At 40.7% G+C, this 23973-nt stretch overlaps 1 protein-coding gene across 9 annotated transcripts in view; it reads left to right on the top strand.

The window, feature by feature from the left end:
- Positions 1 to 23973, top strand: part of AMBRA1 (autophagy and beclin 1 regulator 1) — a 179721-nt gene that overhangs the window by 114929 nt on the left and 40819 nt on the right. For all 9 annotated transcript variants that reach the window (XM_049891021.1, XM_049891016.1, XM_049891017.1 and 6 more), the window contains one exon: positions 23244 to 23354. In XM_049891021.1, coding sequence (XP_049746978.1) covers positions 23244 to 23354 — 111 coding nt within the window. The remainder of the gene's footprint in view (positions 1 to 23243; positions 23355 to 23973) is intronic.

Here is a 23973-nt window from a genome sequence, read left to right as displayed (position 1 = left end):
AGTGGGATTGCTGGATGATATGGTATTTCTATTTTTAAGGAAGCATCATATTGTTTTCCAAAAACGGTTATACCATTTTGCATTCCCACCAGCACTGTATAAGAGTTCCAGTCTCCCTAAAACCTCTCCAACGTTTGTTATTTTCTGGGTTTTTTTTGATTCGCACCAGTAATGTCGGGGTAAGATGGTATCACATTGTAGTTTTGATTTGCATTTCTCTGATGGCTAGTGATCAAGAGCATTTCCTCATGTGTCTTTTGGCAGTCTGAATGTCTTCTTTTGTGAAGTGTCTGTTCATATCCTTTGCTCATTTTTTAATTGGATTATTTGTCTGTTTATTGCGGAGGTATTGGATTTTCTGGAAACCCTGGTGGCGTATGGTTAAGTGCTGTGGTTGCTAACCAAAGGGTCAGCAGTTCGAATCTACCAGGCACTCCTTGGGAACTCTATGGGGCAGTTCTACTCAGTTCTATAGGGTTGCTATGAGTCGGAATCAACTCGACAGCACTGGGTTTGGTTTTTTGGTTTGTATTGGATTTTCCTGTAGACTTTAGAGATTAGACCTTTGTTGGTTATGTCATAGCCAAAGATTTTTTCCCTGTCTGTAGGTTCTCTTTTTACTTTTTTGGTGAAGTCTTTTGATGAGTATAAGTATTTAATTTTTGGGAGATCCCGTTTATCTAGCTTATTTTCTGGTGTTTGTATATTGTTAATTATGGTTTGTATGCTGTTTATGCAGTATATTAGGGCCTCTAGTTTTTTAGTGTTGACCCTATTTTTTCTTCCATGATCTTTATAGTTTTTTGTTTTATATTTAGGTCTTTGATCCATTTTGAATTAGTTTTTGTGTATGGTGTGAGGTATGGATCCTGTTTTTTTTTTTTTACAGACGGACATCCAGTTTTGCCAGCACCATTTTTTTAAAAAGACAGTCTTTTCCCCCGTGTAATGGACTTTGGGCCCTTGTTAAATATCAGGTGGCCATAGGTAGATGGATATACATCTGGGTTCTCTGTTCTAGTCCACTGATCAATGTATCTTCCATTCTACCAATACCGGGCTGTTTTGACTACTGTAATGTATAGTAGGTTCTGAGGCCAGGTAGTGTGAGGCCTCCTGCTTTGTTATTTTTCTTCAGTAATGCTTTACTTACACGGGGCCTCTATCCTCTCCATATAAAGTTAATGATTAGTTTTTCCTTTTTGTTAAAGAATGCTGTTGGTATTCAGATTGGGATTGCATTATATTCGGAGATTTCTTTGGGTAGAATTGACGTTTTCACAACGTTGAATCTGCCTGTCCATGAGCATGGTATGTTTTTCCATTTATGAAGGCCTCTTTTGATTTCTTGCAGTATATGTTGCAATATATTATTCTTAGATTTATTTTATTTTCAAGGTAGCTTATATTCAGATTTTACCTAGTGTGTACAATGTGTTTCAGTATATTTTCCCTTGTATTCTGATATTTGTACATACTTTCTCTCTCCTACTAGATCATTAGTTTCCCTCAAGTCAGGAATGTTGTCTTTTTTCATATTTGTGGCCCACAGTGCTTCTGTTATAATCCCTTTTGCTGTGATGCAAAGGGTTACTTTCCTAAGACATTCATAGTCATTACAAAAATTCTGCTATACAGACAATGATTTTGTGGTAAAGATTAGAAACTAGAGAGTTCAGTATATAACACATTTTTACATGGGGTAATTTCAATTAAAAATAGTAGAACTATGTATACAGTTCTATACTATATGTATAGAACCATAGGCTGAGTAAATCTATCATATGATTGCATCTTCCTTTTGCTTAAGAGCAATACATAGGTCTTTTTTTTTTTTTTAATAACTACCAGCACACAGTGCTTACTGTACATTTTTATTACCCATTGTTCTTACAATGCATAAAACCACTCAAGGAAGGCAGCACAGTTGCTTGAGCAACATTCCTGTTTCAGCAAATGTCTGAGCGCTTTCTGTGTACCTTTCATGATCCTGTGCACTGGGGATGTAGGAACCATATTTTTCTAAGTAAGGTGCATGTTCCAGAATTGGAATCAAATTCCTGTTCCCCAATTAATTAGTCCAATTCAGGTTATAAAAATTTGCATTTTGGATAAGTTTTTGTGCTTATACATAGCAGTCACTCAATATATATTTATTGAATTAATTAAGAATTGAGAAACCCTTTCTCTATTCCTCCCTGATTTGATATTAGAGCTGATTCAACCTCTTGGGACAGGTAATTGAAAATATATGGTTAGACTGAGTGTTTTATGCAATTTTTAAAAGATTTCCTCTTTACTTTGGCTGTATTGACCTGCTGTCAACTTCATCTAACAGAATGTGAATCATCTCTTATCTTGTTTTATTCCTTCATCAGTGACTTATCCCCTAAATTAATGACTTTTTCCTAGTCCTCATTCATTCATTATCTTTGGCCTCTGTAAAAGTGGTGTGGGGCCTGGATCAAAGGAGAATGAAGAACACCAAGGTCACACGATAACTGTGAGCCCAAGAGACAGAAAGGGCCACATGAACCAGAGACTTACATCATCCTGAGACCAGAAGAACTAGATGGTGCCTGGCCACAATCGGCGACTGCCCTGACAGGGAGCACGACAGAGAACCCCTGAGGGAGCAGGAGATCAGTGGGATGCAGACCCCAAATTCTCATAAAAAGACCAGACTTAATGGCCTCACTGAGACTAGAGGAATCCCTGCGGTCATGGTCCCCAAACCTTCTGTTGGCCCAGGACAGGAACCATTCCCGAAGACAACTCGTCAGACTTGGAAGGGACTGGACAATGGGTTGGAGAGAGATGCTGACGAAGAGTGAGCTACTTGTATCAGGTGGACACTTGAGACTGTGTTGGCATCTCCTGTCTGGAGGGGAGATAGGAGAGTAGAGAGGGTTAGAAACTGGCAGGATTGTCACGAAAGGAGAGACTGGAAGGAGGGAGCGGGCTGACTCATTAGGGGGAGAGTAAGTGAGAATATGTAGTAAGGTGTATATAAGCTTATATGTGACAGACTGACTTGATTTGTAAACTTTCACTTAAAGCACAATAAAAATTATTTAAACACACACACACACACACAAGGGGCTGGCAAATAAAAAGTTAACTAATAAAAAAAAAAAGTGGTGTGGGAGACAGCACCTGACTTTCTCTAACTTCACAAGGGGGAAGGAGGCTCAAGATCAACAGCCCAAGGCTGATTCCTATTAGGCAGAAGTCAGACATGCTTTGTTGCTCCACCATCTTTATGGATTCTGACACCACCGGCACTCTCTACTTCTCTGTTGAGTTTGATAATTCATTACAGTGGCCACACAGAACTCACAGACAATACTCACGAATATGGGATTTATTAAGGAAGTAACAGGTTACAGTTCAGGTTCAGGAACACTCAGGATACAGTTCTTCTACATGGACAGTCTTTTCTCAGCCATGCCTGCAGGCAGACCTCTCTCTGAACCTCCGTCTCAGTCCTGGTCAGACAAGTATTACAAAGCTCTGTTAGTTCTGCTGCCATTCTGCCAGTAACCCTTGGCCCAAAGGCAGCTCTGCTGTAGCTCCATAGGTCAGCAAACCTAGCTCCACCAAGTGCCCAGAGGCACTGTACTCTAGCAGCAAGCCTCCTGCCCAAAGACGCTCTGCTTTCTAGCTGTCTCCTGCTGGTCTCCTGTCTTCAGTGTTACAGCTCTCTCTCTCTCTCTGTTTCCTGATTCCAGGTGCTTGTCAGCGCAGGGATCCTGGGTCCAAAGGACAAGCGCCGCTCAGGGCTCTTCTTCCTTAGTTATGGTCCTCTCTTCCCTGCCTATGGGATGGCTCATTTTATTTCTAAGGTGTATAAGACAGTATATTGATGGATCCTGTTTTTTTAATCCATCTGTCACTCTGTGTCTCTTTATGGGTGTGTTTAGGCCATTTGCATTCAATGTAATTATAGGTGTGAGTTATTGCTGTCATTTTGTGGTGCTGACATTTTCTTTGTTCCTCTTACTCTCCTGTGCTAAGTTCCTTTTGTTTGTGGATTTCTTTTTCATTTTTTTGTTTTTGTAGATTTGTTTTTATTGAGACTTTATGTTTCTCTTTATTTTGATGAATAGGGTTATTAACTTTCTTTGTGGTTACGTTGAAATATACCCTTATCTTCCTAGGTTTGGGAAACCCTCGTGGTGTAGTGGTTAAGAGCTGCCGTTGCTAACCAAAAGGCCGGCAGTTCAGATCCACCAAGCGCTCCTTGGAAACCCTATAGGGCAGTTCTACTCTGTACTCTAGGGTCGCTGTGAGTCAGAATCGACTGAACAGCAAAGGTTTTTTTTTGTTTGTTTGTTTTCCTAGGTTTGAACCAGTCTATTATTACTTGGTATTGCCTTGCCTTTCCTCTCCATTAGAAAGTACTACACCTACACCGTTTAGTCCTTCTTTTATTGTTCTGATGTTGTTGTAATTTACAGATTAACCTCTCTGGTTCCCTGTTGGAATTCTTTTGATTTTGGGTAGTCCTTGAGAGTTCATTTCCTGCGTTGGTATCTGTCTGGTACAATCTTGCATCCTAGATTCAGACTGTGGTCTGATGTTGTTTGTTCTCAGACTGAAGGACTCCCTTTAATAATTCTTGTAAATTTAGTTTGGTTTTTACATATTCCCTTAATTTCTGTTTATCGGGAAGTACCTAATTTCACCATCCTATTTTAACGAAAGTTTTGCAGGATACATTATTCTTGGTTGGTAGTTTTTTTCTTTCAGGGTTTTATGTATGTCATCCCATTACCTTATTGCCTAAATTCTTTTCACTTTCACTGACAGCCAGTACCAAAAAACTCAAACCCATTGCTGTCAAGTGGATTCTGACTCATAGCAACCCTATAGGACAGAGTAGAACTGCTCCATAGGGTTTCCAAGGAGTGACTGGTAGATTTGAACTGCTGATCTTTAGGCTAGCGGTCAAGCTGTTAACCACTGCTCCATCAGGGTTCCTTCAATGGCCCGTATCCTAACTGGTTACTGCCTGTTTATAGTCTTCCCACCTCTAAAACACCTGCCAGATTATTCTTCATAAGATATGACTCGAGACCTCTGGTCAACATGACAGAATGAACACGTGCTTATCTCCACCCTCTCCCAAATTCCCCCTAAAATGCAGTAAGAGAATCAGAAAAAGTATAAACTCAGTGTATAAAGAGAATGGGAAGAGGAGGGTGATAACAAGGGATGATAAGAACATTTCACCTCCAGGAGAAACAAAATTGTATGTGAAGGGAAATAATGAATTTATTTTACTATGCCTGTATACTGTGAATATTTATAGTCATAACATTGCAAACAATATTATTTATCAAAAAAAAAATGTAATGTAACTATTTTGGAATGATGGGGGAAGAAAGAGGATCAGAGAAATCATCTCCCAACATAGAAAACCGTCAGCCAAAAACCAGCCCCATTGCCATCACTTCTGACTCACAGCTACCTTGTAGGACAGAGTGGAACTGCCTCACAGGGCTTCCAAGGCTGTAATATTTATGGAAGCAGACTGCCACATCTTTCTCCCACGGAGCTGCTGGCGGGTTCGAACCACAGACTTTGGTTAGCAGCCAAGTACTTAAACCATTCCACCCCTAGGGCTCCTGTTACCTGCCATACAGATGGCAAATTCCTTGTCTTTTTTTAACCTCATTTTGTATTCTTTATGTGAACCTTTGCTTCCCACTGGACTGATACTAGCTCTTGAACTCTGAATATACCTTGAGCAACCGCCTCTTCCTACCCTGAGCCATTGTCCTCCTTTCCAAATCCTATCTATCCTTTCAAACCCCAGCTCCTATTTCCTCCCTAAGCTTTCTTGCCCCTGCCCCAGCCCAATGACTCTTCCTAAATTGTTTTGGCAGTCGTCTGTACCACTCATTAGCCACTTACATTGCCTTTTCTTGTTTATAATGTTTTTGAAGTCTTATCTCCCCAACTGGATTGTAAACTCTATCCAAGGACAAAGTACATTTTATTACCATTTTATATACATCTTGCACTGTGTTATGTTTGATAAGTATCTGTTTAATATTCAGTCCTCACTCAGCCATCAAAAAGCTTTCTGTTTTGAGGTCACTACTCTTTATTCTGGGTATATCTCAAGACTCCGTCCTTTGGTCTAGATATCAAATCTCTCTCTTTGTCAGCCTGAGTGAGGTTAAAGGCTAAAGCTTTATCTTTCTGCTGGTAATACTGTTGTCGTTTGGCACAGTGTGCTAGTTTTTACAGAACATAACGTAGACAATTTCTAATCTCCCTAGCCCAGTCGATGTTTAAGCAAAATTGCATATATACATTTCAGAAGTTTGTATTATTTGGGAGAAACGCTAATTTATCCTTACCGTCACCACACTGGTGATTTATGGACCTTCTTCCTTCACAGCCCTTGCCTCATGATCCCCTGCACTGTGAAGTACCAAGGAAAACAGAAAGTAACAAAATCCTTTGCAAAGTCTACATTATTTCTCTCTTTCTCTGAGAACAGCCACCTGCTGTTCCTCAATCACTAAGCTTGAAATGGCCTGAAATGTTTAGGTCACTAGTTCTTAATCTTCCAGAGGACAGTGAGCCCTTTGGGAATGTGTGATAAAAGCTTGGATTCTCCCCTCAGAAGAAAATGTACACACATGCACAATTTTATTTGCTATTTCAGTGGATTTTTTGGACCACCTGAAGCCTATCTGTAGACATAAGGTTCAAAACCCAGCTTGGGTCCTGGCTGCTCTGTGTCTTTGAATACAGTATTTGGGTTTAGTTTACCTTGTCCCAAGAAGGTCTGTAGTTAGTTTTCCATGAGTACCAGAAGAACGTAGCAACTATTCAACTTTTTACGGTAAAGACTTCTTTCTAGTTGCTTTTGACTTTTAGTCTAGGAGCTTATTTGTGGGTATTTTGTGCCAAGAGGGATAAGCCTGCATTCCCTAATCGCTGCATCAAGTCTGTGCTCACAGGGTGTCCTGATGACATTTTAAATACATGGAAATTTTTGAATGCATGGAAATGTCTAGTGCTGATTCTCTGCTGCATTTTTGCTCTGGCACCTGCTCCTCTCTTCTTGGAGTTTATCCCATTGCCTAATTCAATATATTGTTTCCAAATCTTTCATTAACCATTGTTGGGAATTTTGCTTTTTAACCTCAGCATCCCTGCTTATAGTTTGAACAGAAACAGAAATGACTCTGACTACAAGGCATTTCCTAGAGTGAAAAGCTTCCTGTCTCGCCTTTTCTGACTTTTCAGAGCATGAAATGGCTGTGCTAATCCTGCTGGCCTCAAGGCAAGAGCCTTGCTGAGGCAGACAAAGGGGAAGGCCTGCCCTCAGCTTGGGTCATCCAGAGACCAGAGGGAGAAATTTTTTACGTTTTACCAACTTCCATTGGGAAACCTGCCCACCTCTGCTTTGTTTTGGGTGCAGTTATGAAGGAACTAAATTGTCAGAGTGTTACTACTGCATGAAACAGTCAATTTCCTAGTGCCCTGAGTACTGTACTAGGTAGATTTTCTAGAAGTTGGGTGCTTTCCTGGATTTTCAGAAATTAAGCTAAAGAGTTTATAGGAGTTCTGGAAGTTTCCTTCTGCTGATTGGGAATTTCTCAAAGCCAAAGGTACTTTGGGTCAAGTCAACAAATGAAGCTGCTACTGTGTACTTTGTACAAGGTGCTGTTTAGGATACAAAGATTCAGCGATACTGTAATCCCTACTCTTAAGGAGCTAACAGTCCAGTACTAAGAGTCAGACATATTCATGTAACCCTTTGTTTCTGTATTTAATTTACAGTAATTGCATTCCTTCTAAGATAGTCTATATAAAAACAAGAGAATTGCATGTGCCCCTGCCATCAGAGGAACCGATTTGTCATTTCCTATGGGGATTCAAAGGAGCCCTGGTGGTGCAGTGGTTAAGTGCACAGCTGCTAACCAAAAGGTTAACCATTCAAACCCACCAGCCTCTTTGCTGGAGAAAGATGTGGCAGTATGTTTCTGTAAAGATTACAGACTTGGAAACCCTATGGGACAGTTCTAGTCTGTCTTAATAATTTTGCTATGTGTTAGAATCGACTTGATGGCAACAGGTTTGTTTGTTTTTTGTGGGGATTCAGGTACAGGAAAAGTATTGAGTGGGAAAAGAGCAAATATACTTGGCTTGTAGGTTTTGAGTTGGACCTCTGGTAGATCTTAAGCCCGTCCTCAGGTGGAATGGATAGTGGTAGAGTCCTGCCTGGACACGAGGGCAGGAGACCAAGCAGAAGGAATATGACAGAATAAGAGAGAGAAACAAAATGCTATGAAGCTTCTAAAGAGGAGATCATTTTAGGTTGATGACGTCAGGAAAGGCTTCTTGGGAAAAGAGGGCATTCGAGAGGGTCTTTGAAGGGGTTAGGGAATGGGGTCTAGCGGGGGAGGGGGGATTCCAATAAGCAAATATTAAGGGAGTAAGGAAAGAAGCTGGACACTGGAAACAGTATGAGCAAAAATATAAAACTGGTGATATATTTAAGGCATATTTACAAAATCATGTGAATGACAGTGGGAGATAAGCACAGGAAGGTATATTACAGATTGTTGAGGCCTTGAATAGCAGACCAAGGAGTCTAGCTCAGTTTAGGACAAGAGGAGCCATTAAAACTTTTTGAGTAGATGAGTAACACAATCAAAGCTCCACTTTTAAAAAGAATCAAACAATCAATCTGGCATTGAAAAATGGATTGAAGCAAGGAGAGTAGAGAGGGGGCTAGATCGATGATTTTGTAAGAGACAAATGTCCATAGCTTAGTGTTACCTGCAAGATTATTTCAATGGGCTTATGAAGAAGTGTGCGGGTTTTCATGCATTCTTTGTGATGACCAGCAACAGAGTTGGTCCTAAAAAGACGTTTGCATCACCATGCTCACTGGCTCGCAAGCATCCCTGAAGTGTGAGAGCGGGTCCCGTGTTTTCTGGGAAGTGCCCATAAGCAGCTCTGGCAGAAAGGAAGAGAGACTAAAACACATCTTAATCTCCTTTTGCTTCCTTTGTGAAATGTCTCTTTTAAAAATGAGAAATTTGCCACAGGCTTTTCTCAGAAATGTATCTAACCTGACAGTAAAAATAAGCCTCTCTTGTCCTCAAGGTAAGATGCTGTAAGACATTAAGATGGCATCTAAGAGAAAAGCTCGGAGCCGGGCATCTGTTTCCACATTTCATCTATGCAGACAGACTATTTCTGGTTTGAACCCAGGAAGCCCTTGGCCTTAGAATCTCCACTTTTGTGGGGTATAAAGTTTGTGTGACCATGTGCCATTCATAGTTGCCTGCTGGATGGTTTCACCAGTGTGGTAGCTCAGACTTTGCATGGTATTAACTTGATTCATCAAGACTTGGGACATTTTTCTGTGGGTGTAATCTCTTACATGAGGAATTCCAAGTAAACGGAACGTGGCCATCTCTGCCCACCTTTGGAATTTAGTGAGACTCTGTATCCAAAAGGATTTCACTTTAGCCAGCTGCTGTCTCCCCCTTTGCCTTGTTGGGCAAGATTTAAGATGGTAGAGAACATTTACAGGTTCTTCTTCTTTCCTTTGTGTCCCCAGTTGTTTGTTTTTCTTTGCTTCCTTCCCTTCTCCCTCCCTTCAATTGTGAAAAATTTTAAAAATACGAAAAAGTATATATACATGTGTATAAGCATATGTCGTTGTTAGGTACTGTCATGTCGATTTTCAACTCATAACCTCCCCGTGTGACAGAGTAGAACTGCCCAGTAAGGTTTTCTAGGCTGTAATCTTCATAGGAGCAGATTGCCAGGTCTTTCTCCTGCGGAGGGGCTGGGTGGGTTCAAACCGCCAACCTTTGGGTTAGCAGCCAAGCACTTAATTGTTGTGCCACCTGAACTCTTTTTATATAAGTGTGTGTGTGTGTGTATACACACACACACATACTCCTACAACCTTGATTTAATAGTTAATATTTTGACCTATTTGCTTCAGTTTTAAAGAAAATAAAATTGTTTCAGATAAAGCTAAAGTTCCCTTTGACTCCCTACCCTTAATTATATTTCCTGCTCTGCTCAGAGGCAACCCCTAGCATGAATTTGGTTTATATAATTGTAGTCCATCTTTTATAATTTAATATATTCATAAAATATCATTATTTTGTGTTTTAAAAGTTGTGTTAATATAAATGGCATCATACCATATGTATCACTTTACAACTTTTTTAAGGATACAATGTTTTTATCAATCCAAATTGAGTAGTTTGATTGATTTAGTTTGTTCCTTTTAACTGTTGCATAGTATTCTAACATTCAGTTACACACATTATCTGTTCTCTTACTGATGAACATTTAATTTTCTAGATTTTTACTGTTAGACTGTGCCTTGAGTTTCCTTGATGTATCTCCTGGTATACATGTGTGAAGGGGCCCTGGTGGCATGCTGGTTAAGGTCTCAGCTGCTAACCTGAAGGTCAATGATTTGAACACACCAGCTGCCAGTGTTAGAAAGATGTGGCTCTCTGCTTCGGTAAAGATTACAGCCTTGGAAACCCTATGGGACAGTTCTACTCTGTACTATAGGATCGCTATAAGTCAGAATTAATTGGATGGCAATGAGTTATACATGTGTGGCATTATCTCTAAAATGTTTACTTGGGGATGAAGTTATTCTGGCTCCTCTTTTGTAACATAAAGCAGATTTATTGGCTACCGAAGACATAACCCTCCTTCTTAGCTCTATGAAGGGCATTCAGACTGATACCTAGGGACAACCTGAGATTCATGAATTTCATTGTAAGCCTAGGACCAAGGAGTTGTTTTAAGTCTTTGAACTGGTTAGCTTCATGGGGTAAATAAATGTGTATGTCAAAAATAGGGGAGATTAAATAGCAAATGTATAACTTTTGAATAGGTTGTCCTAAGGTAACTTCACTCTCCTTACCCCTCCTTTTTAAATTTCTAAAGTAATACATGTTCATTGTAAGTAATGCGGATAATACCAAAGTATGTACAGGAAAAAGTTTGTCTCTCTTCACCACTCTTATCTCCAGTTCCATCTCACAAAGGGTTATTGGTTTGGAGTATATCCTTCCAAATTTTTTTCTGTACATAATCAAACACGTGTATATTTACACACATATATAGTATTCTTCATTTTGTTTTTTAGTAGAGATGGGGTCATACGGAACAATATATCAAGGGCATCTTTTTGTGTCAGTATATAGAGATCTGCTTCATTCTCTTTAACGGCTGCATAGTGTTCCATAGTGTAGTTGTCCATTGTTTAACTCTTTTCTTCTTGATGGATGCTTAGATTTATTTACAATTTAAGGCAAGTTTTTTTTTTTTAAACTATAATTGCCTAGTCCCATGCCTGGAGAGATACAGCATAGTGAAAAGCTGACCCCCTTCTCTCGAGGAGTCCACCTTTTAAAGAAGGCAAGACCATACAGTACCAACCAAAAATTGATAGTTGAGTGTGCACTGAGCCATAAACACTAAAACTCAGAGCAAATTTTTATGTACTTGTAGCTGGGTAACCTAAAAGAAACTGAGTGTTTTATGTTATGAAAATAGCTAACATTGAGGGAACAGGGATTTCTCTCTGATCCAAGAAAGCTTCCAGGAGGAAGTAAGATTATATTTAGGTCTAAAGTCTAGAAAGGCCAATCTAGTTTGTTGTCTAGCTTTTAGGTGCATCCTTTTAGCAGTGTCTCAGTATTTGGCTTGTTAATATTGCTTTTCCGTTTTGTGCCTGGTATTAATGTCTGAACAATGAATTTTAATGGGAAAGTATTTCAAATTAGCTGTCTTTATGCGACAAGTGCTTTTCTCCTAGGATCCAACAGCATATGCCTGGTTCTGGGGACTAAAATTTCTGAGCAGTTCGTGGTGTGAAATAGATCCATTCACCATGCCCTCTCCCACCTAATTTTCCAACTGACTTTCCACTAGCAGTTGCCTGCATCTTGGACCAAAGGTCTGGCATCTTTCTTGCTCCCTCAGGATCTAGAAGAGAACAACCTGGGTGAGCCAGTAGGTAAGAATGTCTCTTTGACTATCATAAAGGATCTGGACTAAGATTTTTGTCAGACCCACTTTTAGCAGAATCAGGGTGTAATTTTTTACCAAATTCCCGATCTTCTTATAAACATCTGCTACCACATGCGTTAGGAACTGCAAACCTTTTGACCTCACTCAAAAAGCACCAGTCCTAGAGAAACCCTGAGAGTATAGGCCCCAGACACTGTTTTAGCTCAGTAATGAAGTCACTCCTGAGGTTCACTCTTGAGCCAAAGATTAGACAGGCCCATAAAACAAAATGAGACTAAATGGACACACTAGCTCAGGAAAAAGGGCTAGAAGGCACGGGGCAGACAGGAAAGCAGGTAACAGGGAATCCAAGGTTGAGAAGGGAAGAGTGTTGACATGTCGTGGGGTTAGCAACCAATGTCGCAAAACAGTATGTTTACTAATTGTTTAATGAGAAGCTAGTTTGTTCTGTAAACCTTCATCTAAAGTGCAATAAAAATTTTCTAAAAAAAAAAAGCACCAGTTCTTTTACAAAAATCAGATCTGCTGGATGCTTTATCTCCGTGTCACAAGTCCCAAAATAAGAAACATTTCCCTTAGACCTAGTTTTGGGAAACCCCTAACATCGTCAGCCTGATATGTTTTTCCTTCATTCCAGCGTGACTGTGACGTTGGTAGTCAAGACCGAATGTTGTGTTCTGGAGTCTGCTTTCTGACCTGACTTCACCTTCGACCCCCACAGCTTTTTTAGGTCTCGGGGCTTAGCCTTTCTGTCACTGGGTAAAATGGTAGTGTGACAGCGATTGCAGTGAAGTGACACCATGCTGTCCTTGGAGCCCAGTCTCCTCTAAACTGGTGCTAGCGTGCAGAGTGAGCCATGCTTCGAACTGGAGATTGTTCTGTGAGGGGCCGGTCTGGCCCCTTCTTTACGTGTTGGTCCCGACTGACTCAGCTGTAATGCTGTATCCTGCAGTGTACAGGTGCTGATTTGACAGGAGCTTTTCACCCTTTACAGGCTGGGCCCCTAACGAGAAGGTAGGCTCGTACAGCAATAATTCACGTGTAGGTGGTCTGTAAGGAAAGTTTTAACAAAAGAGTTGGTTAAGAAGCTGATTTATTTTCTTGCTTAACTCTCTTGTCATGTGCTGAGTGGGGGCGGAAGAGGAGGGGAGGGCGGGGAATGGTGCTGCTGAAAGCATTTATCTTCTTTTCTGCCATCTCCCGGTGTTTATTACCCTGTGATCGACAGATGAGGAAAGCTGCCCGTCAAACCCACGTTCAGCACATTTCCATTTCCCTTCATTGCAGATTTGAGGCTTTTGAAATCTGCATCCTCTTTGCAGCAATAAAGGTCGTTTCCCTCCTGCTGCTGATAAGCCTAAGACCCTCTGGTCCAATTCCACTCAGTGGTGCTTCCACCAAACAATAAAAGCTGCAGGAGTCTCAGCCATTTAAGACGAGTGATTGGTGAGAGCTGTTCAGTGTTTGAGTCACCCAGCCGCTCTCTTTATCTTTTTCAGTTATTTTTCTGTCTTCCCTCTCCCCATATCCCCTCTCTCTCTGCCCATCCTTATGCTGCCGAGGTACCTCTTAAGCAGCTCCATGGTACAACAGTGAGTGGAGACCAGCTTTCCAGATTCACCCAGGAACCCGCCTAAGCCAGTGTCCACCCAGCAACAGACTTTGCTGGGACCTAAATATAGGAAATGCCAGGTTGTGGGGGAGGTGGAAGTGGAGGTCAGGTAATTCTTAATACTCTTATCCACCTGCCTATCTTCTGCCAGAGGTAGAGGCTTTGAGGAAATTCCTGCCTGGCAGGAGTGAATGCCAGGTTTTCTGTTTTTGTTTTGGGGGTGTTTTTTTCTCTCCCTCCATTTTCCCCTGAACACTGTGGGTTTTGGAATGCTTTCCTAATAATCTTTCAGTAGCATGTGTTCTTGTGGGCTTATTTGTTTTTGTCTTAAATAATGTTTGTGGGTGGAAGAAAGGTAATGATATTCATTTCTTTGAAAATGGATGTTCTGCTTTCATAATTACTTGTCCCAATTACATCATTAGTGTAAGTGTGGGTAACTGCTTCATTAGGACATATATCGAAGAAGTGCGGGTCTACAGAATGGTGGTGAAAACGGGCCACAGCCTCTTCATCTACCCATACAGAGCCACCAGTTACCCTGCCAACTCTCAAGATTAATCCCGGGTTTCAGTGTGATGGGAGAAAGGGGTGAGGACCCAGTGACGAGCAGTTTACTGCATTTGCTTTGGGGTGGTAGCAAGTTGCTGACCTCAAGATGTCACTGATGAAGTCAAGGCAATGAGATCGAGTCATTTGGAATCCCTGAATCGGGGAGCAAATAGTCTTAAGGCAGCCCCACTATCTAGGGGCTTGCTAAGCTTACTAGGTCTGATCGTATGAGCCATGTACTCTATATAGAAGTGGCCTCGGACCATTTAACTGACTTGGTATGGGAGAACGGCCACGCCAAGCATAGAAGTTACATTCTCCCTTCAGACCAAACTACTTCCCTGTAGATTTGAGTGTGATTCTGACTGCATGCCATGCCTGTGAATGATTGTTTGTATGCAGGCTGTCATGTTGTGCATCTTCCCTTTAAAGGCATATGTTCAAATCTGACACCAGATTCTTTGTACTGCTTACTCTGGACAGGAAGCTTCTATCCACTGCCATGGTCCTAATGAATGTCCAGTTAATTTCTCCTTCTCCTCTTGGCCTGTTAAAAAGCTTACTCTGCTGCGGCCACCTAATCCTAATTTGAATTGTTAAGATTGTTGATGAAGCTGCGATACCAAAACCCACTGCCGTCGAGTCGATTCCGACTCATAGCGACCCCGTAGGACAGAGTAGAACTGCCCGATAGAGTTTCCAAGGAGCGCCTGGCGAATTCAAACTGCTGACGTCTTGGTTAGCAGCTGTAGCACTTAACCACTACGCCACCAGGGTTTCCAATATGTAGTAATATTTCATAGCTGTTTCTTTTCCCTTCTTTGCACACACCTGTATTTCAGGCCTTACTAATTTCCTTGTTGCGCTCTGAGACTTAAATTTGTTGTTGTGTTGGCCTCATCCAACGCCTTTGACTTCAACAGTGTCTTTCTTGGGCTTGTCTCTGCAGTTCATGATTTGTGTGTTGACCAATATTGCCCTTGCTCTTTGGCGCAGGAGTTTTGGAGGCCTTAGGAGTTTATTGGACAATAAAATTATGTTGATTTAGGGCCCTAATTCCTGCTAAAAACACATATATAGCTATTGAAGCCTGTATCTGTAAAATATTTACCATCTAATTCATGTTAAATATATTTCTAACTTGCATAGTGATTGATTCTCCATCAGTTTAAGTGACCAAGAGCAGTAATTAGACATCCTAAATCTGACAGACAGACCAAACACCTTCTTCAGAACATTTCCTATGTCAGCGTAACAGAATTATAAACACCCACATGGTACCGTTACCAGGTTTGAGGTTCGATTGTTATGTGTTTTCAAACAATGATGCCCCCTAATACATACTCCTTTTATCTTTTATTTTACCCTCAGGATAAAGTAAAGACTTAGTTTCAACTATAGGCAATATACTCAGAAATTAGTCTTGGAGACCCTACTTTTTCCTTCTAGAGGAAATGGTTTTGTTTTTTGCAGGCACATTTATGATTACCAGGTTTCCACACAGTGTATTTTCTGTAAACTAAAATATCTTATGTTCATATGAACCTGTGGTTCAGGTATAAACATACAATGGAATATTATTCAGCCATGAAACAGAATGAAGTACTGAGACATGCTGCAACATGGATGAACCCTGAAAACATGCTAACTGAAAGAAGCCAGACACAAAAGGCTGCATATTATATGACTCCAGTTACATGAAATGTCCAGGAGAGGCAACTCTATAGAGACAGAAAGTAGATTCATGATTGCCTAGGCTGAAGAGGCAAGGAGAGGGAAGGGGGTTGCAGAGGAGAAGAGGAGTGACTGCAAATGGGTACTGGGTATTTTGGAGGGTAATGAAAGTGTTCTGAAATTTTGAAGGTGGTTGTAAAATTTTTTTTTTTTTTTGTAAAATTGGCTCTTGCACAACTCTGAATATACTAAAAACTGATGACTTCTGTACTTTAAATAGGTACATTGAATTATATCTCAATAAAGCTGATATTTGAAACAAACAAATATATATTTGGCCATTTTCCTCAGTGTCAGAACCATGAATGGGAACTAAGAGAAACTTCGGATAGGCCTACCCTGGGAAGAAATCTCATTATCTGCCATCAGGGACTCTTTCCAGGTTACCACGTTATAGAATAATTGACTTTGATCTTAAATTGGATTGTTAAAATGGTTATAAGAAGACAAAGTGAGTGTGACTAAATGTGTAGTTGTACCCACTTCTTTGGAAAAATTTAAAGACTGCATTCGAATGACGCTTTCTGGAAAGGAAAATGAGTGTTCTTCATAGGATGCCATTCAGTATATAGTTAGAGAAGAAGAATGGCTTTTATGCCCAAATCATCTTGTGTTGTATTGCTCTAAGCAGAATTTTTTCTCATAGACAAAAGCCAATATATTAATTTATAAAGTGCTTAGGTAATCCATAAGGAAAAAATTAAAATAACCAAACATAAAAATGTACCTAAGACATGAGTAGTTAGTGCACACTAAAAGAAATACATTGAGACAATAAACAAAAAGATACTCACCAGTACTCTAAATGCTTAAAGAGATGCAATTGGATGCCAAAAATGGGATTACCATATTTTACTTCAAAGATTAACCGAAATTTATATTGAATAGTGTTTTTTTAATAACAGCCTTGAGATGTAATTCACATACTGTATAATTCACATATTTAAAGTGTTTAATTCAATGGTTTTTATATATTCACAGAATTATGTAGTCATCACCATTGTCTGTGTATTTCAGAACATTTTTATCAGCTCCTAAAAGATCCCATACCTATTAGGAGACCCTGGTGGCATAGTGGTTAAGAGCTACAGCTGCTAACCAAAAGGTTGGCAGTTTGAATCTACCACGTGCTCCAAGGGAAACCCTATGGGGCAGTTCTGCTCTGTCCTGTAGGGCTGCTTTGAGTCTGAACTGACTCTTTGCCAGTAGGTTTTGGTATTAGCAGTCACTCTGCCCTTCCTCTCCCTCCCCCACAGCTCTAGCCAACCACTAATCTACGTTCTATCTTTGCTTATTCTGGACATTTCATACAAATGAAATTATAAAACATGCCGGCTTTTGTGACTGGCTTTCTAAGAAGAACTTTGAAAAGTTGATAAGTAGTTGTTCAGTTGAACCTGCTCTGGTATTTCTAGTCTCAGCTCTACTGACTAGTTGACAAGCTGGTTCTTGGCTCCATATCACAACCGAGCAGAACGATATTAATTGTGTTTCCAGGCTGAGTGTTTGCTCTCCCAACCCCAGCCTTATTCCATCTTCCCAATATCAGCACAATCAGATGGCCCTGCTGATTTTTGTTGTTGTTAGGTGTTGTTGGATCAGTTCTGACTCATAGCAACCCTGTGTACAACAGAACAAAACACTTCCCGGTCCTGCACCACCCTCACAGTCATTGCTATGTTTGAGCCCATTGTTGAAGCCACTGTGTCAGTCTGTCTCATTAAAGGTCTTCCTCTCTTTCATTGACCCTGAACTTTACCAAGCATGATGTCCTTTTCCAGGGACTGGTCCCTCTTGATAACATGTCCAAAGTATGTGAGACAAAGTCTCACCATCCTCGCTTCTAAGGAGCATTCTGGCTGTACTTCTTCCAAGACAGATTTGTTCGTTCTGCTGGCAGTCCATGGTATATTCAATATTCTTCACCATCACCACAATTCAGAGACATAAATTCTTTTTTGGCCTTCTTTATTCATTGTCCAGCTTTCACATGCCTATGAGGTGATTGAAAACACCATGGCTTGGGTCAGGCACAGATGGAGCAGATTCTGTAAGACTGAAGTGTAATTTAATCCTTTCCTTCTTTGCAACTTGCCCTTTTTTTACCCTCCCGGAATTAGCTTTTTTGGTACATTTACTAATGATTTCCATTGTTCAGTATTTTCACTGAGCTGTTGAATCATACTCTTTATTTCCTTGCTTGGCGTACAGATCTTGGAGAGAGGCTAAGAAGCTGTTTTGGAAAAAGGTTCCTAATTCTGCCCAAGCAACACAAGAGAGGAGTCCAAGAGAGAAGCAGAAGCTGAGAGATACAGACAGGCTATAAGACTTGGTAGAGCCCACCTACCATGTGATTGTTGTGACCACTGTGATTTTTTCCTCGACATATTCCCAAACCTTCAGCGCCTACAAGCTGAAAATCTGATTTATCTGTAACAATTATGGATAGCATTGGTAAAAATGGGAATTCCGTAGCACTTAATTGTGCTCACGAGGAACCTGTACATAGATCAAGAGTCATTAGCTTGAACAGAACAAGGAGATATTTAGTAGTTTAAAATCAGGAAAGGTGTACATCAGGGTTGTATCCTTTCGCCATATTTATTCAATCTGTATGCTGAGCACATAACCTGAAAAGCTGGATTATATGAAGAAGAACGTGCCATCAGGATTGGAGGAAGACTCATTAACAACCTGCGATATGCCGATGACACAACTTTGCTTACTGGAAGTGAAGAGGACTTGAAGCACTTACTGATGAAGATCAAAGAATACAGCCTTCACTATGGATCACACCTCAACGTAAAGAAAACAAAATTCTCACAACTGGACCAGTAAGCAACATCGTGATAAACGGAGAAAAGATTGAAGTTGTCAGGGATTTCATTTACTTGGATACACAGTTAACACCCTGGAAGCAGCAGTCACAAAATCAAATGACATATTGCATTGGGCATATCTGCTGCAAAAGACCTCTCTAAAATGTTAAAAAAGCAAAGATGTCACTTTGAGGACTAAGGTAACCCAAGCCAAGCCATGGTATTTTTAGTCACCTCATGTACATGCGAAAGCTGGACAATGAATAAAGAACACCAAAGAACTGAGGCCTTTAAATTATGGTGATGGGGAAAAATATTGGATATACCATCAACTGCCAGAAGAACGAACAAATCTGTCTTGGAAGTACAGCTGGAATGCTCCTTAGAAGCAAGGATGGCAAGGCTTCGTCTCACATAATTTGGACATGTTATCAGGAGGGACCAGTCCCTGAAGAAGGACATCATGCCTGGTAAAGTAGAGCGTCAGTGAAAGAGAGGAAGACCCTCAATGAGATGGATTGACACAGTGGCTGCAATGATGGGCATGAGCATGGCAACGATTGTGAGGACTGTGCAGGACCAGGCAGTGTTGCACTCTGTTGTACATAGGGTTGCTATGAGTCAGAACTGACTCCACAGCACCTAACAACAGCAACAACATGTAGAGGAAATGCATACAAAGATTGGAGTAAATGATTAAAATAATTATGATGGTGGTCATTTATTAGACACTGTTTGCCATCATTTTATATTCATTGTCTCAGTAAATTCTCTCAACAACCCTGTAAGTTGTAGGTGCTATTATTCTACCCTTTTTGCAGATAAACTGAGGATCATAGAGATTAAGTGATTTACACAAAGTCACCCAGTAAGCATTGACAGGAAGTGTCAAAATGAAGTCCATCTGACTCTGAAGCCTGTCGTCTCTGAAACCATGCATAAACAGCAACAACAACAGGCCTTAAGATCCTCATTCTCTGGGTCAAGCCAGGCTCCAATCCATGGCAGAAGTAGAAAACCAGAAGTTTGCTAAAGAACATTTGTATAATGCTGTGCCTTTATATAATCAGTATCACTAATAGTTTCGGTGGCTTTGGCAGCCAGCATTCCACTAACGGGCCTTCTAAGAGCACCTGTCTTGGAGTTAAAAACATTTATCTGACTTGGAGTTTGTCAAACCAGGACTATTTGCTAGCCCACCCCCCGCCCCAAACTCTGAACATTTGGCAATGTCTAGAGACATTTTTAGCTGCCACAACTGGGTGAGTGGGTGCTATTGGCATCTAGTGGATAGAGGCCAGGATCCTGCTAAACAGCCTACAAAGCACGAGACATCTTCCCCCCAAACAAAGAATTATCTGCTCCAAAATGTCAATAGTGCAGAGGTTGAGAAACCTTGAGTCTGACTTACTCCGTTCTCTTATTACTTGGGAGAACCTTGAGACCTTAGAAGTCCCTCAGTGGTCTCTTAGGATTTGGTTTCTGAGGCTAAGTGCTTCCTATGTAAATACTTTGAAACTCAGTCCATTAAGTCGCTCTGGCACTTTTCCTGTACCTTCAGCTTAGTGGCCCAAGGCCTACTAAATGGTTAGGTTTGTTTATTGGGTAATACTTTTTCTTCCTGATGTTTCCAAGAGACAGGCTCAGTTGGCCTGCAGTCCTGCCAGAAGAGAACCTGGTGACAGTACTCTAATCTGTTGCTGGCATCTTTAGCTCCCTAATCTATGTTTACATGGCACTGAAAATTGACTCTGTCTGGTGCCAGGCTCTGTTCCTCCTCAGCACTTTGGCACCATTGGCAAAGAAAGCCTCCCCAGTCTTCTCCACGCAGCGCAACCATACGTGCTTATTTTATTGCACAACTGCTCTCCAAAGATGTTTCTTGAGGCATGGACTGTGCAGGATGCATCTGGAGCTGTGGGTTACAGACTCAATCATTTGTGTTCCCAGTTGTAGATTCACAACATTCTTCAGGCATCTGATATTATTCCTCCACTGTCTCCTATTTGTAGTTCTCAACCCCTTCCCCAGATTTTAGGCTTCCAGAATATGGGGTTTGTTTCAATTTATTTTTCACCCTCTCTCAGCTCCTAACAGTTCTTTCATCATATACTGAGAAAGCCAACTTGCCTTCTGTGTTGGGTTAATATGCTTTCCTGTTAAAAGGTAGAGGAAATGATAAGGAACTAAAGTAATTTGAGGGAGACTAGTTTTTTTTTTTTTTTTTTAGTGGTCAAAGGGAGGTGTCAACCATCTAGATAAGGAGGCCAGGGAACCAGTTCAGCAACACAATGAAATTGAGCCTAGGTCAGAATGAAACTGAATTCTTTCCGGTAAGTGGTAAACCTTGAAACTGAAAAATAATTTTGAGTAAAGTTCCTGTGAACAAAGTACTGCAGGCAGTTTATCCTCCTCATGACGCAGAATTCAGCAGACGTTCCCAAATCAGATGTGATTATTATAGGAGAATTTTCTGTGAAGGTTAAAACAAGGGCATATATTTACCTTCTCTAAGTGATGTGCGGAAACCCTGGTGGCATAGTAGTTAAGTGCTATGGCTGCTAACCGAGAGGTCGGCAGTTTGAATCCGCCAGGCAGACCGCTCCTTGGAAACTCTTATTGGGCAGTTCTGCTCTGTCCTATGAGGGTCGCTATGAGTCGAAATCGACTCGACGGCAGTGGGTTAAGTGATGTGCCACAGGATCCTCAATAGGGGTTTGAGATCAGTGGACTCACGGATGACACCCCAGATGCTGCCTCCTGTTTGGGACTGTGTTTTGGATTTGTGGGGTTTTAGACTATGTTGTTTGGGAAGGTATTGTATTATCTAGAACAGTGTTTCTCAACCTTTATTTCATTATTGCCCTCCTAAGGAACTGTTTTAGATATTTTTTTCTAATCTTCTCTTCTCCCATGAAATTTTAATATCATAAAGATATACTGTATATCTGTTATATTCTGTGGCCCTTTGGAGGGGAATAAACTTCTATACTACCTAAAAATTTTTTGTCCCTGTGAACCAATTTTCACCCCCATGGAAGCAATATTGTCCATGTTGAGAATGTATAATCTAAAAGTATCCTCATCTTGGAAATGCACTGTTCTTTGAACCTTTTCCTTACAAATTGGAACTGGAACAAGGGTACCATCAATGAACTAATGTTGAAAGAGTCTTCGGATACAGTGGTCTGCAGTAACTGAGGAGAGGGGAAGATTACTTTTTTCATATTTTATGGCTTATATGGAGGGTATTTTATCCCTGAACAATCTCTTGACCATTGGAAGAAAGAAAGGGAAACACCAGGAGTTACAGAGCAGTTAAAAAAACAAAAATACAGATAACAAGACCCTTTTGCACTGATTTGCAGAGGAGGAAGACTAGGGAATACGGTAGAGTCTAGGTATAAAATTATCCATTGTTCCAAGGCTAGTAAGCTATAACAAGTTCAGTTTCTCAAAGTAGGAGTTGATTTGCAGCAGCGAATACCATTTAGGTTGTCTAGCACGCAAGAGTGTTCTGTTCTCCCAAGAGGGTTTGGCTATGTCTGATCAGAAGGGTGGTTGTCTATAAAATGCACCTCGGAAGGAAGAGGAGGAGGAAATGACATGTTCATGTAAATGAAATACAACTGCAAATTAAAGTGTCACCCTGTTAAAAAAAAAAAAAAATTCATTTTTTATTTAATTGGTTACCAAGGAAAAAAAGTGTCATACAGAAGTGTATATCTCAGAAAGTTAAACTGTGAGATGTTATAAGTGAATCTCAATTCAGGGAAGTTCTTGTGGGGAGGATTATAAAATATTGCTTTAATAAAAATATTCTCATGCTGCAAAGCTAGGCTTATAAATATCTGCTTTGTTACATGCCAGGGGTTCAGAAGAAATCAACAAATACTACCTCATTTGTTCTTTACTCTCTTTCTATCCAGTCAGCTGTATGCTGGCTGCCTCTTCCCTGGAGGAAGCCTCCATTTGAAATGTATTATTGGGAAGGAGGTCATATACAAAAGGAGGGGATGCTTTCTCCCAAAGAGCACTGCTTACTACAGAGACATCCAGGGATCGGAATGCTACTAGCTTTTTGTGTGTTAGTTGTGGTCCCCTTTCTTTCACTTTTCTTTTTCCCACTTTTTTTTTTTTTTTTAATCAAAACTCATCCATCTCTTTAGATTGTGAGCTTCCCAGACAGTGTCTGTACAGTACCTGTCACACTGTGGACATTAAATAAATGTTAAGTAATAATGGGGGGAGTGACAGATGGGATTATATCTCCATGTAGTATTGTTCTTTGGGAAATAAACCTGGTTTTTCTTTGAGACAAGGATTTGACGGATGGGACCCATCAGCTTTCTTCAGCCTTAGTTGTGGTTCTTTCTCTTCCCCCTCTGTTGTTAACACACTATTGTTTTATGTTCTGCAATGGAAACATGTAGATAAATAATATAATGTGCTATCTTTGTCTTCTCCCCCACCAGGGGCAGTGATTGGTGATGGGCAGTCTGCGGTGGCCAGTAACATTGCCAATACTACTTACAGGCTCCAGTGGTGGGACTTCACTAAGTTTGACCTCCCAGAAATCAGTAACGGTAAGCCAAGGTAGAGCTGTGGGCACTAGTGCAAGGGGTAGCTTTTACTGGTGAGCCAGAACTCAGGAACTCGTGTAACACTGGGTTTTTCTCATCATCTTGTTGAGCAGCTGACTGTCATGTGCCATGTCTGCCATGTGCTCTTCTGCAAATCTCAGCTAAGCAATTCAGCAAACGTGTATTGAGCATCTACCCTGAGCAACAAAACTGCTAGGTACTAAGGTGAACACAAAAATGAACATGTTGTCTCTGCCCTAAGGAGTTTGCAATCTAGTAGTTCTTTGGTCTAAGCCTAGAAGTTCGGGTGGAACTGAGAGAAGGAGAATATGAAGGAGGTATAGGAAGTGGGAGTTAGACCTTGTGACCTTTCAGGAAAGGTTACAGCAATGTTAAGCTCATTTATTAATCCAGATCTGAATGGAACAAAGTGAGTGGCATGATTGATACGGAATTTACAGACACATTTGTCTTAACAGTCCAGTTACCTTGCTGCTAGGGAAGCACACAATCCCATGTCCCAGTTATTCAGTTGGAGTCCCATTTTAGACATTTCATTTCACTTTCTATCTAATGAAGGCCTTCTCTCATACATTCTTAAGATGTGACAGTTCAGTCTCTG

Source organism: Elephas maximus, chromosome 7 (assembly GCF_024166365.1).
Source record: "Elephas maximus indicus isolate mEleMax1 chromosome 7, mEleMax1 primary haplotype, whole genome shotgun sequence".
Lineage (NCBI taxonomy): Eukaryota > Metazoa > Chordata > Mammalia > Proboscidea > Elephantidae > Elephas > Elephas maximus.
This window is presented reverse-complemented; position numbering and strand designations above follow the sequence as displayed.